Source organism: Zeus faber (genome assembly GCF_960531495.2).
Source record: "Zeus faber genome assembly, chromosome: 13".
Taxonomy (NCBI): Eukaryota; Metazoa; Chordata; class Actinopteri; order Zeiformes; family Zeidae; genus Zeus; species Zeus faber.
This window is the reverse complement of record NC_137198.1, coordinates 17313299-17324746: the sequence shown is the minus strand read 5'-3', so window position 1 is coordinate 17324746 and position 11448 is coordinate 17313299. Positions and strand designations below refer to the sequence as shown.

The 11448-nt window shown below is 49.9% G+C and overlaps 2 protein-coding genes across 2 annotated transcripts; one reads left to right on the top strand and one right to left on the bottom strand.

Moving 5' to 3' along the window:
- Positions 1–1614, top strand: ankrd63 (ankyrin repeat domain 63; the record flags this gene model as incomplete). The annotated part of the gene is made up of 1 exon (XM_080012040.1): positions 1–1614. The coding sequence occupies one exon, from the start codon at positions 1–3 to the stop codon at positions 1612–1614; it is 1614 nt and encodes a 537-aa protein (XP_079868166.1).
- A 1828-nt stretch (positions 1615–3442) lies between these two features.
- On the bottom strand, positions 3443–10324 carry pak6 (p21 (RAC1) activated kinase 6; the record flags this gene model as incomplete). Its single annotated transcript, XM_080012262.1, has 8 exons — positions 3443–3610; positions 3713–3847; positions 3949–4074; positions 4173–4299; positions 5695–5828; positions 5929–6465; positions 7358–8026; positions 10121–10324. The coding sequence occupies 8 exons, from the start codon at positions 10322–10324 to the stop codon at positions 3443–3445; spliced, it is 2100 nt and encodes a 699-aa protein (XP_079868388.1).
- Between the last annotated feature and the right edge of the window lie 1124 nt (positions 10325–11448).

Genomic DNA, 11448 nt, shown 5'->3' with positions numbered 1-11448 from the left:
ATGATGCGACCAAAAGATTTGCGCCAGGGCTCCGGCACCAAGACCTTCTTAGACGCCATGCACGGTGGCAAAGTCCACTTGGCGCGCTTCATCCTGGACGCCCTGGACGGACGCATCATCAACTCCAAGACGGAGAGCAGCCGGACCCCTCTGATGTTCGCCGTCCGGCTGCAGGACCCCGGGGCCAGGACCAAGTTCACCAGGCTGCTGCTGGAAAAGGGGGCCGAAGTGAACTGTCAGGACGAGGACGGACGCACGGCCCTGAGCCACGCCTGCGAGATGGGGCACCTGGAGGTGGTCAAGCTCCTCGTACAGTTCAACGCTGACCCAGATGTCTCTGATGCCTGGGGTAACAGCGCTCTGATGTATGCCGCCTTTTCAGGCCACAGCCAGGTGCTAGAGTTCCTGCTCCGTGCCTTCAAGAGACTCGGACTCCGGTTGGACAGAATTAATAAAGCCGGCCACTCCGCCGTCCAGGTGGCCAACTTCTTTGGACACAACCAGTGTGTTCAGATTCTGAGCTTCCCCTGCAGGAAGAGCATCAGCTCAGACGAACCGCTTGATAACGCCGGCAGCTCGGTAGGTGGAGAGGGACGGCTGCCCAATCGCTTACCCCGGCACATCCTGGAGAGATTCTCCAAACAGTTCAACAGCAGGAACGAGGACCACCTGCCCGGCGTTTTCCAAAGACAACTAAAGGTCGGGGACAGCATCGGGCTGTGGAATCGGTTCAGATGTCCGAGCAGCCGGTCTCCGGAGGACGGCGGCCCTGGCTTCCAGCGGACGGCTCCCGGTCATCTAGAGAGAAGGCAGACGCAAGGTGATAACAGCGTTCTTTCGACTGCCAAGCAACTGCAAAACTGCCAGCTTAGAGATCTGAGAGGGGCTAAAACACTGAACTCCACACCTGAGCAGAGCCAGAAAAATGTCAGCCGAGACAGAGGACTTCAACAGGAAACACTGCAGAGCTTTCCGGTCTGGGGGAAAGCAAAGCCGTTTAACCTCGACCTGCTGAGTGGCAGGAAGCAGTCCTATCAAGGGGACGTGCGGGACATGACCCTGGCAGCCAGCAAATTAAAGAGGGCCTCGCTGCAAGATGAAAGATTCCTGCTGGACAAGATGGAGTTTCAGGCTCACACCCGGGGTCTGACAAATGAAGCTGCCAAAGCTGTCCCCGCGCCCAAACAACTTTTAAACAGCAAGGGTCCGTCGGTGGGGGCGATTGAGGAGACGGAGCAGAGCGGCGACATCAACCCGTTGGGCAGGAGGGAACACCAGAAGAGGGGAAGCATCCCTCCGCCCGTGAGGAGAAGCTGCAGCAAGATGCTGTTCGCCAGGGGAGGAGGGGCGGAGCCGGGCAGCGTCCCCGGCCGTGGCCCCGGGCTGACGGGACTGGGAACCAGGCTCCTGCGGCGCTTCACCGCCCCGGAGTTCATGAGGATGGTGATAGACTGCTCGCCCAGCTCCGGGCATGCCAGGGGCCGGATGTCCCGTTCTGAAACCTTCCCGTTCTCCCACACACACCAGCAGGTCAACAGCCAGCCCAGCGTCGACAGCATCAGCGGAGTGAAGTGCGAGTTTGAGAGCAGCTCCTCCCAGTGCCCCCTCGATTAGACCGGCCCAAACATGAATGTCATTTTCCTTTTTTTTCATTGCACAGCGGTGAGATTTGTTCATAGAATATCTTGCTTACCATTTGTCAAAATGTGCAATGCTTTTGTTTAAGTATTCAATAATCCAGACAAATAATTGATTTGATATTTTTACAGTAATTGTTGCAGTTGAGACAGTAACTTTGCGATGCTAGATCTGCTAAATGCTGCAGTTTGTATCTAATGTAACATAATTCCAGTCCGTGCGCTTTGGAAGACATTTACCTGACACTAACAATACATGGGATATATTTGGATCAAACTAAACTGTATACAATATTCATATTGACCATTGTTGTATGTATTTTGCTTGAGATGTTCTGCTACAACTATCTAATAAATGAGACAAAATGTTATTGATCGTGTATTTTTGTGTGTGGATGTGTATGCATACACACACACACACACGTGTTTGAGACACAAGTGACAAAATGAGCACATATGACATCGACTGTGTTGGGCTGAGATTCAATATGCATCATTTATTTGTTTATACAAAATTAAAATAATGTGTAATTCTCTTTTTTTTTATGAAGGATCCACATAGAAATACAAATACATGAAACATGTTGACATGTATCTGCGTGTGAAGATATAAAGACCATGTGCAAAGTGTTCTCAGCTGGTGGACGTTCCTGCAGCATCACATGCCAAGCCCGTGTGCTTCGTCTGGGCAAATACACACACACACGCACACGCGCGAGCACACACACACACACACGCACACGCACACGCACACGCACACGCACACACACACACACACACACACACACACGCACACGCACACACACACACACACACACATCCGCAAGTCCTGTGGTTTTTAAAAATCAGTCACAATATAGAATAGGATGTCACAAGCAAACACCGTCGAGCAATAACACACCCATGCACACCAACAAACGCACACAGATGTACACACACACACACACACACACACACACCTCCAAAGCAACATATGATATAATAAACCTCGAAATCCCATCTGACTTCACTCATTACTCATTTGATCAGCAGGTATAAGGTCCTAATATACAGTACTTCTATTTACATTATTTATTCATCTGCTACTTGACAAGTCCATACGTCAAAAAAATTAAAACCTTATTTGAAAATCCACATCATACAAACAATCCACGACATCCTTTTGGAAAATAAGAATAAATACTAAAGGAAAGAACATGATTCTATTAGTTTTTCCAGTTGCCCGATAGCAGCAGCTGGGCATTTCGTCTACCCATTTATTATGGTAATAAAGGAGGCTGGCCCCTCGTATCCCAGTGCAGCATGTATTCAAGCATTCACATTAGGCCAGATGCGCCCTCCATTCGGCCGTGCAGAGAGTCTATTGTCGCCTTCTGAAGAGGCCATAGTCCAGTTTCCACAACAGGGTGTGGGTGTGCAGAGGTAATGTACTCTCAGTGCTCCCACCTCCATTACGTCCCCCATTGGCTACGTTCATTTGAGCCTAACTAGTAATAGCAGTCACTACGACGTCTAATAATGATTCTCTGTGTTCATTACATAACTTAGCTGTAATTTCCAGGTTCTCTACTCCAGCCGGGAAGAATCCCCTCCACTGAGCAGCGGACCCAAAGCCGAGTTGAGATGTGAGGAATACCGCGTGGTGCATGCTGCCAACTAAAGTTCTTCTAGCTGCACTGTGCTGCCACGAACTGCCCCTCCTCAGACCGGTCTCCTCACTGGGGCGTGGCTGGAGAGGCTAAAAGGATCTGAACCTGGACCTGGACTCCTGGGTCGAAGAGACTGTGGGTCCCAGAGAGGGAGGATCAGCAGCGGGACATGCGCTTACGGTACTGCTCCACCAGGGGGACCAGGCACTGGGGCGATCCGCTCTGCAGCAGGAAGGGGTGCTCCAGCAGGTCGGTGGCGCTGGCCCGCTCCAGAGGGTCCCTGGTCAGCATCCGGTCCAGGAAATCCTTCAACACCGGAGAGATCTGGACGGGAAAAGGGTTTGCCAATACAACCAGATGAATACAATTGTTGTCGTTCCGCCTGGTGACATGCTGTTTCTGTATGCGGCAGCCCATAGACCATACCTGGCTGACATTTCGTACGGTAGGAGCATGCTCATCCCGCAGCCTCTTCATAGCCGCCACAGGGGTCTCACTGAAGTACGGGGGCTCTCCATCAACCATCTCCACCACCATGATGCCCAGAGACCAGACATCCACCTGTCGTACAACCATCGCACAGTGAGATGCTTCTTAGACCACCTCAAGGACATTGAGCTCCTGGAAGACGCGGTGATTCTGTAGATTCTACAGCCCCTCACCTCGGTGCCGTAGGGCAACTTGGAGATGACCTCGGGGGCCATCCAATACGGTGTTCCCACCAGAGACTTCCTCTTGGGGATGTCCTTACTGATCTGGGCACAGAAGCCAAAATCTGACAGCTTGATCTGTTGAGGAGAAAGAATGACAACTCATTGCCACTCATTGGGGGTAGAAAGAGGTGAAGGTCACTCAAAAATCAGAAATAATGAGAAGTAATGAGTACCCTTCCATCTAGTGTGAGTAATATGGAGTCACTCTTGATGTCTCTGTGGATGACTCCCTGCGAGTGGAGATAGGCGAGGGCCTGCAAAACGGCCTCACACACTGTGGCAATCTGCTCTTCACTAAGCCTGAGGGACACACACACATGCACACACGCACGCACGCACGCACGCACGCACATACAGAATATTTTGGGGGAATTCAGCAAAAGTGTGACGGTTTGACATACCAAACAGGCATTAGCCGACCAGTTAAAATTCACCCAATCTCTGCTCAAGACAATAATAAGTGACTCAGAGGGTGAAATTAAAGCAGAATGCAGAAAAAATTAAAAGCATTCCTGGTTTACCGAGACAGTGTCCACTGCATCGATAATACACAGACAAACCACACCGCCGAAGCCATTTTCTTTAAACCAGCAGGTAAATTCAGGTTTGAGAAGCATTATATCCTTTGCCACATGAACCATGCGATTGAACCATATCACAAAAGACATACTGTACTTCAACACAACACAGCGCGGTTCTTATTTTGGCACGGTATTGATGAGCAAAAGAAAATGTCTCGATGATTGAAATCTAAAGGAGCGAAAGCCTTGATTTCTGGACGGTTTTGTCGATACGGTGACGGCCTTAGTCACCGACAGGCTTATTTTATGTGTCAGCGTCCCGTCACCCTCATTAGTGGTCCTCTAATTGTGAACGAGGAATCTGTGATTGTTAGCATAATCCCAAGCATGTTCACAATTTAAAATGAGATAAAACTCTACAGAGACATATTTTTCATTTCTTAGTGTTGATCAATGCATGCGTTATTGAATACCACGGAACCATGATTCAATTATTGGTTTTGACATAGCAGACTTAACACGTGTTATAGACCTATCACGGTCCAGGTGATGTAGGTGATGTATGTTGATGTATGTTGGTTTTTTATTTTATTGTTTATGGTTATTATGATTATTATGATTGTTATGATCATTGTTGTTATTATTATTATTGTTATTATTATTATTATTATTATTATTATTATCATCATAATCATCTTTATTATTATTATTATTAATATTGTTGTTGTTGTTGTTGTTGTATTTACATTGTATTATTTTCATGATGTGAATAAGTAAACATAGAAAATAAACATGAATATAATTTAATATAATTGTATATATGATTGAATATAATTTACAAGTGATATATCATCAAATATGTTTACATATTTGATGATATTACTATTCGACAGCATGATCGGCCTGATGTGTTGATTATTGTACTGCAATGTCCAGGGATCAACACTGGTAATCTCCTGGTAAGGGTCACACTGCCCCCTAGTGGCGATTTAGTTATTTTTGGATGACCTTCGAACTAGACAAAAGGCTCCAAGACCATTTCGATTGACATACTAAACTATGTGTTTAATCTGTTGTAGAATGTGTCCTGCCTTTTGATAAACTTCCCTCTGATAATCCAAATCAGCGTCTGATCTTGCGTTCACCAGTTTGAGATGCAGTTCGGTCCCCATACCTTGTTTCGGACACTATGTTGGTTAGTGCACCACCCTGCAGGTATTCCATGATGACCCACAGCTCCTCCTCCACCAGGGCTGACTTAAACATCTCCACCACATTCCTGTGCTGGTAGTCCCGCATGATGACCACCTACAAACATTGACATCACCACAAAGTCATGATTTAGTTAACGGACATAAAATCGCACCAGTAACGTCAGGTAGATTCGTCCAGTGTTTGGAGACCACACCTCATTGAACAGTAGCTCTCTCCTCTGCTGCCTCCGCAAGTCCATCATTTTCACCGCCACCTGCCTGCCGCTGTGCTTCTCCCTGGCGATACACACCACTCCCGTGGAGCCCTCCCCGATCTTCACAAAGTTCTCCAGGTAGGAGCGCGGGTCTCCCTTATCCACCACCATCTGCAGGGCGGCTTTAAACTGTTCGTGGGTCACCTTGGGCGGGTCGGGCGGCGGCCTGGGCGAGGGGTGCTGTGGGGGTCTGAACGCGGGGGAGCAGGCACCGGGGGGGCCGGTTGCCAGGGAACCCGTAGGGGAGGGACGAGGCTGAGACGGGCTGTCCTGCCGGGGGTACGGTGGGTTGGCGGGACAGCCGGAATGCCTCAGGAAGGGGTCCGGCCCATTGGGCCTCAGACCGATGTTCGGGGACAGTCCCAGGGTGTAGCTAGCTGAGGAGCGCACCGTCCGCTGGGGTCTGATGCCGCTTACCAGGGGGCTGCTGGTGCCAGTGGGCAGGAACCCAGAATGGTACCTCACTGTCGACTCCGCCTGCAATGAAAACGACGAGGAAAGAGAGAGAGAGAGAGAGAGAGAGAGAGACACACACACACACACACAGAGAAACAGAGAGACAGATATTGAAGAGCGTTGGCCGCCTGCCCGGGGTCCATGCCCCATAAGTGAATGTGTATCATGTCCTTCACTCTCACACACTGCATCCACTTCACCTGATGTGATGCTCAATGTAAGGAGGTTTCTATAGGGACCCAAATGCCCCCTGGAGATCATTCCAAACCAACCGTCTCTCGGCGTTTACAAACCTATCGTGACCTCAAATGCACAAATTCTAATTTGTCACCCACCGAGTCTCCACAGTTTTTCCTCCCATCGACCGCGGCAGCAAGATGAGTTAAATGGCTGATGTTGGAGCTGACTTTACAGTTGCTGTGCTTACGTATTTCACGACAAAGCTTGCTCGGCCGCATTAGAATTTGGAATCTGCAATTGCTTCGTGATAATTGACAGGTCGGTTCTTCAGCGTACGAAAAGGAATATGCCCCGCACACACTGATCCACGGGCGCAATTAAGGAAAATAGCAGGCCCGAATCAGAACTTATACAAGACATGTCTTGATTGGTTTTATTCGATTATATCTTGAGGGACGCCTAGCACTGCGGAGTGAGCGTGACGTTTTTAAAAATAGCACGTTGTGGGTGACTAAGCGATAATTTCGGTTTTAGCCTCTACATGCCGTCTTTGATTGAGTCGTAGCTTAGCTAATCCTGACAGCCTTCAAGCGGGATACCGAATGAATGGATTAGATTTTGGTCACGGAGGATTGCTACGGCTGGAAAACGAAATGAGATGGGAAAATGGGTTGGAAGTAGAAAACGGCCGGAGTTATCCTCTTGGGGAGTGCGCTGCTGGTATCAGGCTTACTTTGAGGTCGTAAGAGGAGTAGGGCCTTCCAGGGCTGTTGTGGGAGTGCATGTAAAGCGGCACGTTGGTGCGGAACTCTTGCGTGTGTGTCCCCTGGTCCTCATGGGGCTGCTGGACGGTCACCGCCGGGCTATAAAAACAGGCAAAAGGTCTCTGATTTGGCGCGATGCCCCTTGACAGCTGGAAGTCTCTCCTCCACACCACCCTCTCCTGGGGACTGCCCAGCTCGGGGCTCATGTACGCAACGTGACCGGGCACCTGGGCGGGCTGCGACTGGGCGGGCTGCGCGGGGCCCTCCAAGGTGCTGACGCTGACCTCGTAGGTGGACTTTGCCCGGGGCAGGATCCCGTTGGGCTGCAGCGTGATGCTCTTCTTCATGCCCAGGTACGGGGTGTTGGTTTCACTGTGGATGTTCCGGAACCTCCACTGCTGGGCAGGGTCTTCGTCTTCCTCCTCCTCCTCCTCCTCCTCGTCCTGGGTCAGGCCCTCGTACTGGTAAGTGTCCCCTTCCTTTACCTCGCCCAGCCTCCCCAGCGACTGGGCCCTCTTCCTCGCCGAGGGGCTGCTCTTCCTCAGGGAGTTGGAACTGGTCACAGACAGTCGACTCATGTCGTTGATCATAGCTGCAATGTAGTCCCCGTGGCCGATCATGCTTCCACGGACGATGGTCTGAGGGGGGAGAGAAATGTATCTTTAGCACATTTCAAGTACTCCGGTCACATTACATAAAGCTTGTGGATTTTGAGCTGAAAGGAATAACGATGGTGACGATGACATAATCAACGCCCCGAGCTGGGTTGAATTTAAAACTCGAGAATCCGTGAAGGACATTTTTGTCATTCTTCAAAGGCACGGGCTTGGATCATTCCCCCAGTGACATATTGTGAAAACACACAGGCATATAAACCGAGCGGAATACTTCAAGAGAAGCTAACAGCCTTTGCACAACTCAAATATAGCATGGCACTGACACAATGAGCTTTCTTGATGATGATAAGCTTCTTGAGGACGCATCCAAAAAAGCTACAGACCTAAACTCTCCCTTACAGAGAATAATGATTGGTGTGTGTGTGTGTGTGTGTGTGTGTGTGTGTGTGTGTGTGTGTGTGTGTGTGTGTGTGTGTGTGTGTGTGTGTGTGTGTGTGTGTGTGTGTGTGTGTGTCTGCGTGCGTGTGTGCGTGTGTGCGTGTGTGGGTGCGCGCGTGAGTCATTTTCGGTTCACCGTCGGTTAAATAGCCTCTCCTGTTTCTCCGGTTGGGTGCCATTACAGCTCGACGGAGGGTCGGCGGAGCGGACATCTCGCCCAGCGCCTCACCCGGAGGACGGCGCGGCAGGTGATAGCGGTTTCAGCGTGAGGCCCTTCGGCCTGAAAGACGCTATACGATAATCAACTTAAAATGTCTGAAACATCGCTTCCCGTTTCTGTCCCCCATTCGTGGCATCGAGTTGTCCAGATTCCGCTCAACACGGATGGAATGGGAGTGTCAGTTAACGTGTATTTGGAGATCCTGGTGGGGGTATTTGCTCAGTGTTTCCATCATCCTGGTGTGTTGCGTGCTCCACATCGGAGAAGTCCTGTGCGCCGAGCTGATATCATTTTAATGACGCCGTTAAGCCATAAATGTGACCTAAAAGCTGACATGATGGTTCTTATATTGCGCAGCAGCGATAATGTCCCGGCCGTAATGAAAATGTTGGTGTTTCTCGCTCTGTTTTTTTGCCTTTTTAAGGATGGGTTAGGGGACGGGTGGGGAGTTGTTAATGGCATCAACCCAGCGCGCTGTGAAGCGTTGAAATCCCCAGATCTGCAGGCTTTATTGCCCAACCCGCATATCGCTCTGCTGTACCTGCACTTTTTACCCCCTCTGCCTCTGACATCTGTGGGAAAGCTCCGTGCATCATTAATAATTGCCCGCGTGGAGTTGTGGAGATAAATCTTGCGTCCCTCAGTGGAGTCGACATTGTACAGTCGTGTACACAGCGGGGTCATTAGCTGGGCCCTGCGATAGGTAATAAAACAGCGTGACAGGGAGGGGAGCAAACCTTGGCCTTCCACACCGCCACCGCTGAGGTGACGGCATTTTCTGACGGAGAGCGGCAGGCCTCCGTGGCGCCGAAGGACACATTCAAATTCTGCTCAGATCCCCAGGGGTCCGAGGGACTTAGCTAGGGGGTCCGTGAAAGGTTTTTGGGGAAAAAAACAAAACAACTTCTAATTCATTTTTTTGTGTCCTTTGAAGGGGTACATTATAGAAATATTATATTTTTCTGTAATATATGTATATAATTATCTTCTTTTAGACAAACAAATCCCACCATGTGCATCTCAGTACAGTGATATTTTGCATCGCTACAACTTTACTTTTTAATTAAATTGATGTTCATTTAATTGAATACATTGTTTTTATATTCTGTATAATGAAATGGTGCAATACAAATATTGTGAATACATTTCCCTTTAATGTTTTCCACGCGTGGTAGTTGTGAGAAACAGGGGGTCCTCGGTTTATCTTCTCTCATACAAGGGTTTGAAAAGCATTTGAGAACCCCTGCAATAGACCGAACAGCGTCTGCTTTCTGACATGAACGCTAAGGCCTTTAAGATGAACGGATCCGGGGACAGTTCATTAATGTCTCGCTGTGATCAGACAAGGGCCGCCGAGCCGGTCAATTATGGCGCTCTAATTATAAGGAGGGCTGGGTTTCAGGGAAAGATCACGGGGCGGGGATCAATAAACAGTTTAGCGTTAGGCGCCGTCGTACCTTCTTTGGCCTCAGCTCCACCTCTGTGATCCGCGAGGGGTCCACCATGGGTCTGGGCCGGCGGAGGTTCTCGATCAGGCTCTGCCATTGGGTGGGCAGGCCCACGAAGCAGCCCCGCTTGGCGTCGAACGAGGTGTGAACGCGGTGCTCGAAGTTCTTCGGAGCCGATATCTCGGGCCTCTTCTTTTTCTTCTTGCGGAACATCTTTACGTCCGCAGGAGGGACGCCCGGTCCACTTCAAGAGGGAGCTGGAAACAAAATGAGACCTTGGTGAGGTTGAAGGTAGAACGAACGAGAGACAGCGACTGGCCGCTCCTATTTGCTTTATCTATGAAAAGACACAGCGGGATGGAATGCGTAAATAAATGATTTTTCCACCTGGGTGGACAAATATTTGACCAAGTCTTGCGGGTCGTGCACGTTTCCCAGCTGTCCCCGGTCACCAGCCTCTGTGCCCGCGAGAGAGTCCCGGAGCCGAGTGGATGTGTAGGCGACCACACGTCGTCTAATGAAGGATGCTTGGTCAATTAGGGCTTATTCATTCCCTGTTCCCTTTCTCTGATGAGCATGTGGCTGGCCTGGCCTGGCGAGTGCCCACAGGCTTTTCAGTGCATTAGTGGTAGAAGAAAAAACAAACACACTCTCAATAAGCTAAGCAGGCAATCCTTTACAACCCATTCCTAACCGCTTCATATCCCATCCTAATTAAAAGAGCTTATATGTCCTTGATTGCGAGGAGCGTGACCGCCTAAGCCGCTGATGGACTGCCCTCCGTTCAGCCCTGCGCTAAATGCGGGCTGGTTAATGTGGAAAAATGCACCGTCAGTTATGGTATGTCTTCTTTCTTTTTTTTTCATCCCCTAAGCAAAAAAAGGTAATTAAATGCATTGCATGTTATTCCCCCACAGCTGCACAGCTGTAATGGGAGGTAATCATTCATATTTGAGTCGGATGATGGCTAATATTCCTTTTTTTCCCCCAGCAAGTTTATAGTGCGCCATCTGCTGTTTAGAGCGATAAAAAAAAAGAGAGTCAACAAACGATGGTTCCGCACATGAAGGCCCGCGGTTCAGAGCATACATTGGGGGCGGGCAGAGAGACGCTAGGTGCCCCCCGGGAGGATCAGACGCGAGCTCCCATCATGCACCGTGACACCGCGGGAGACGGGAAAATGACTCGCGCGGGCAGCCGCCGCACAGCGGGCAATTACGTGGGCGGCCTCCTCCTCCCCGACCGCTGCCCTCAGACGCGGGGTCTAATCATCGGCGACGAGGCCCGTTACGAGCTGTGTTAGCGACTGACCACGCCAGTGGCCTCATCGCCAGGTC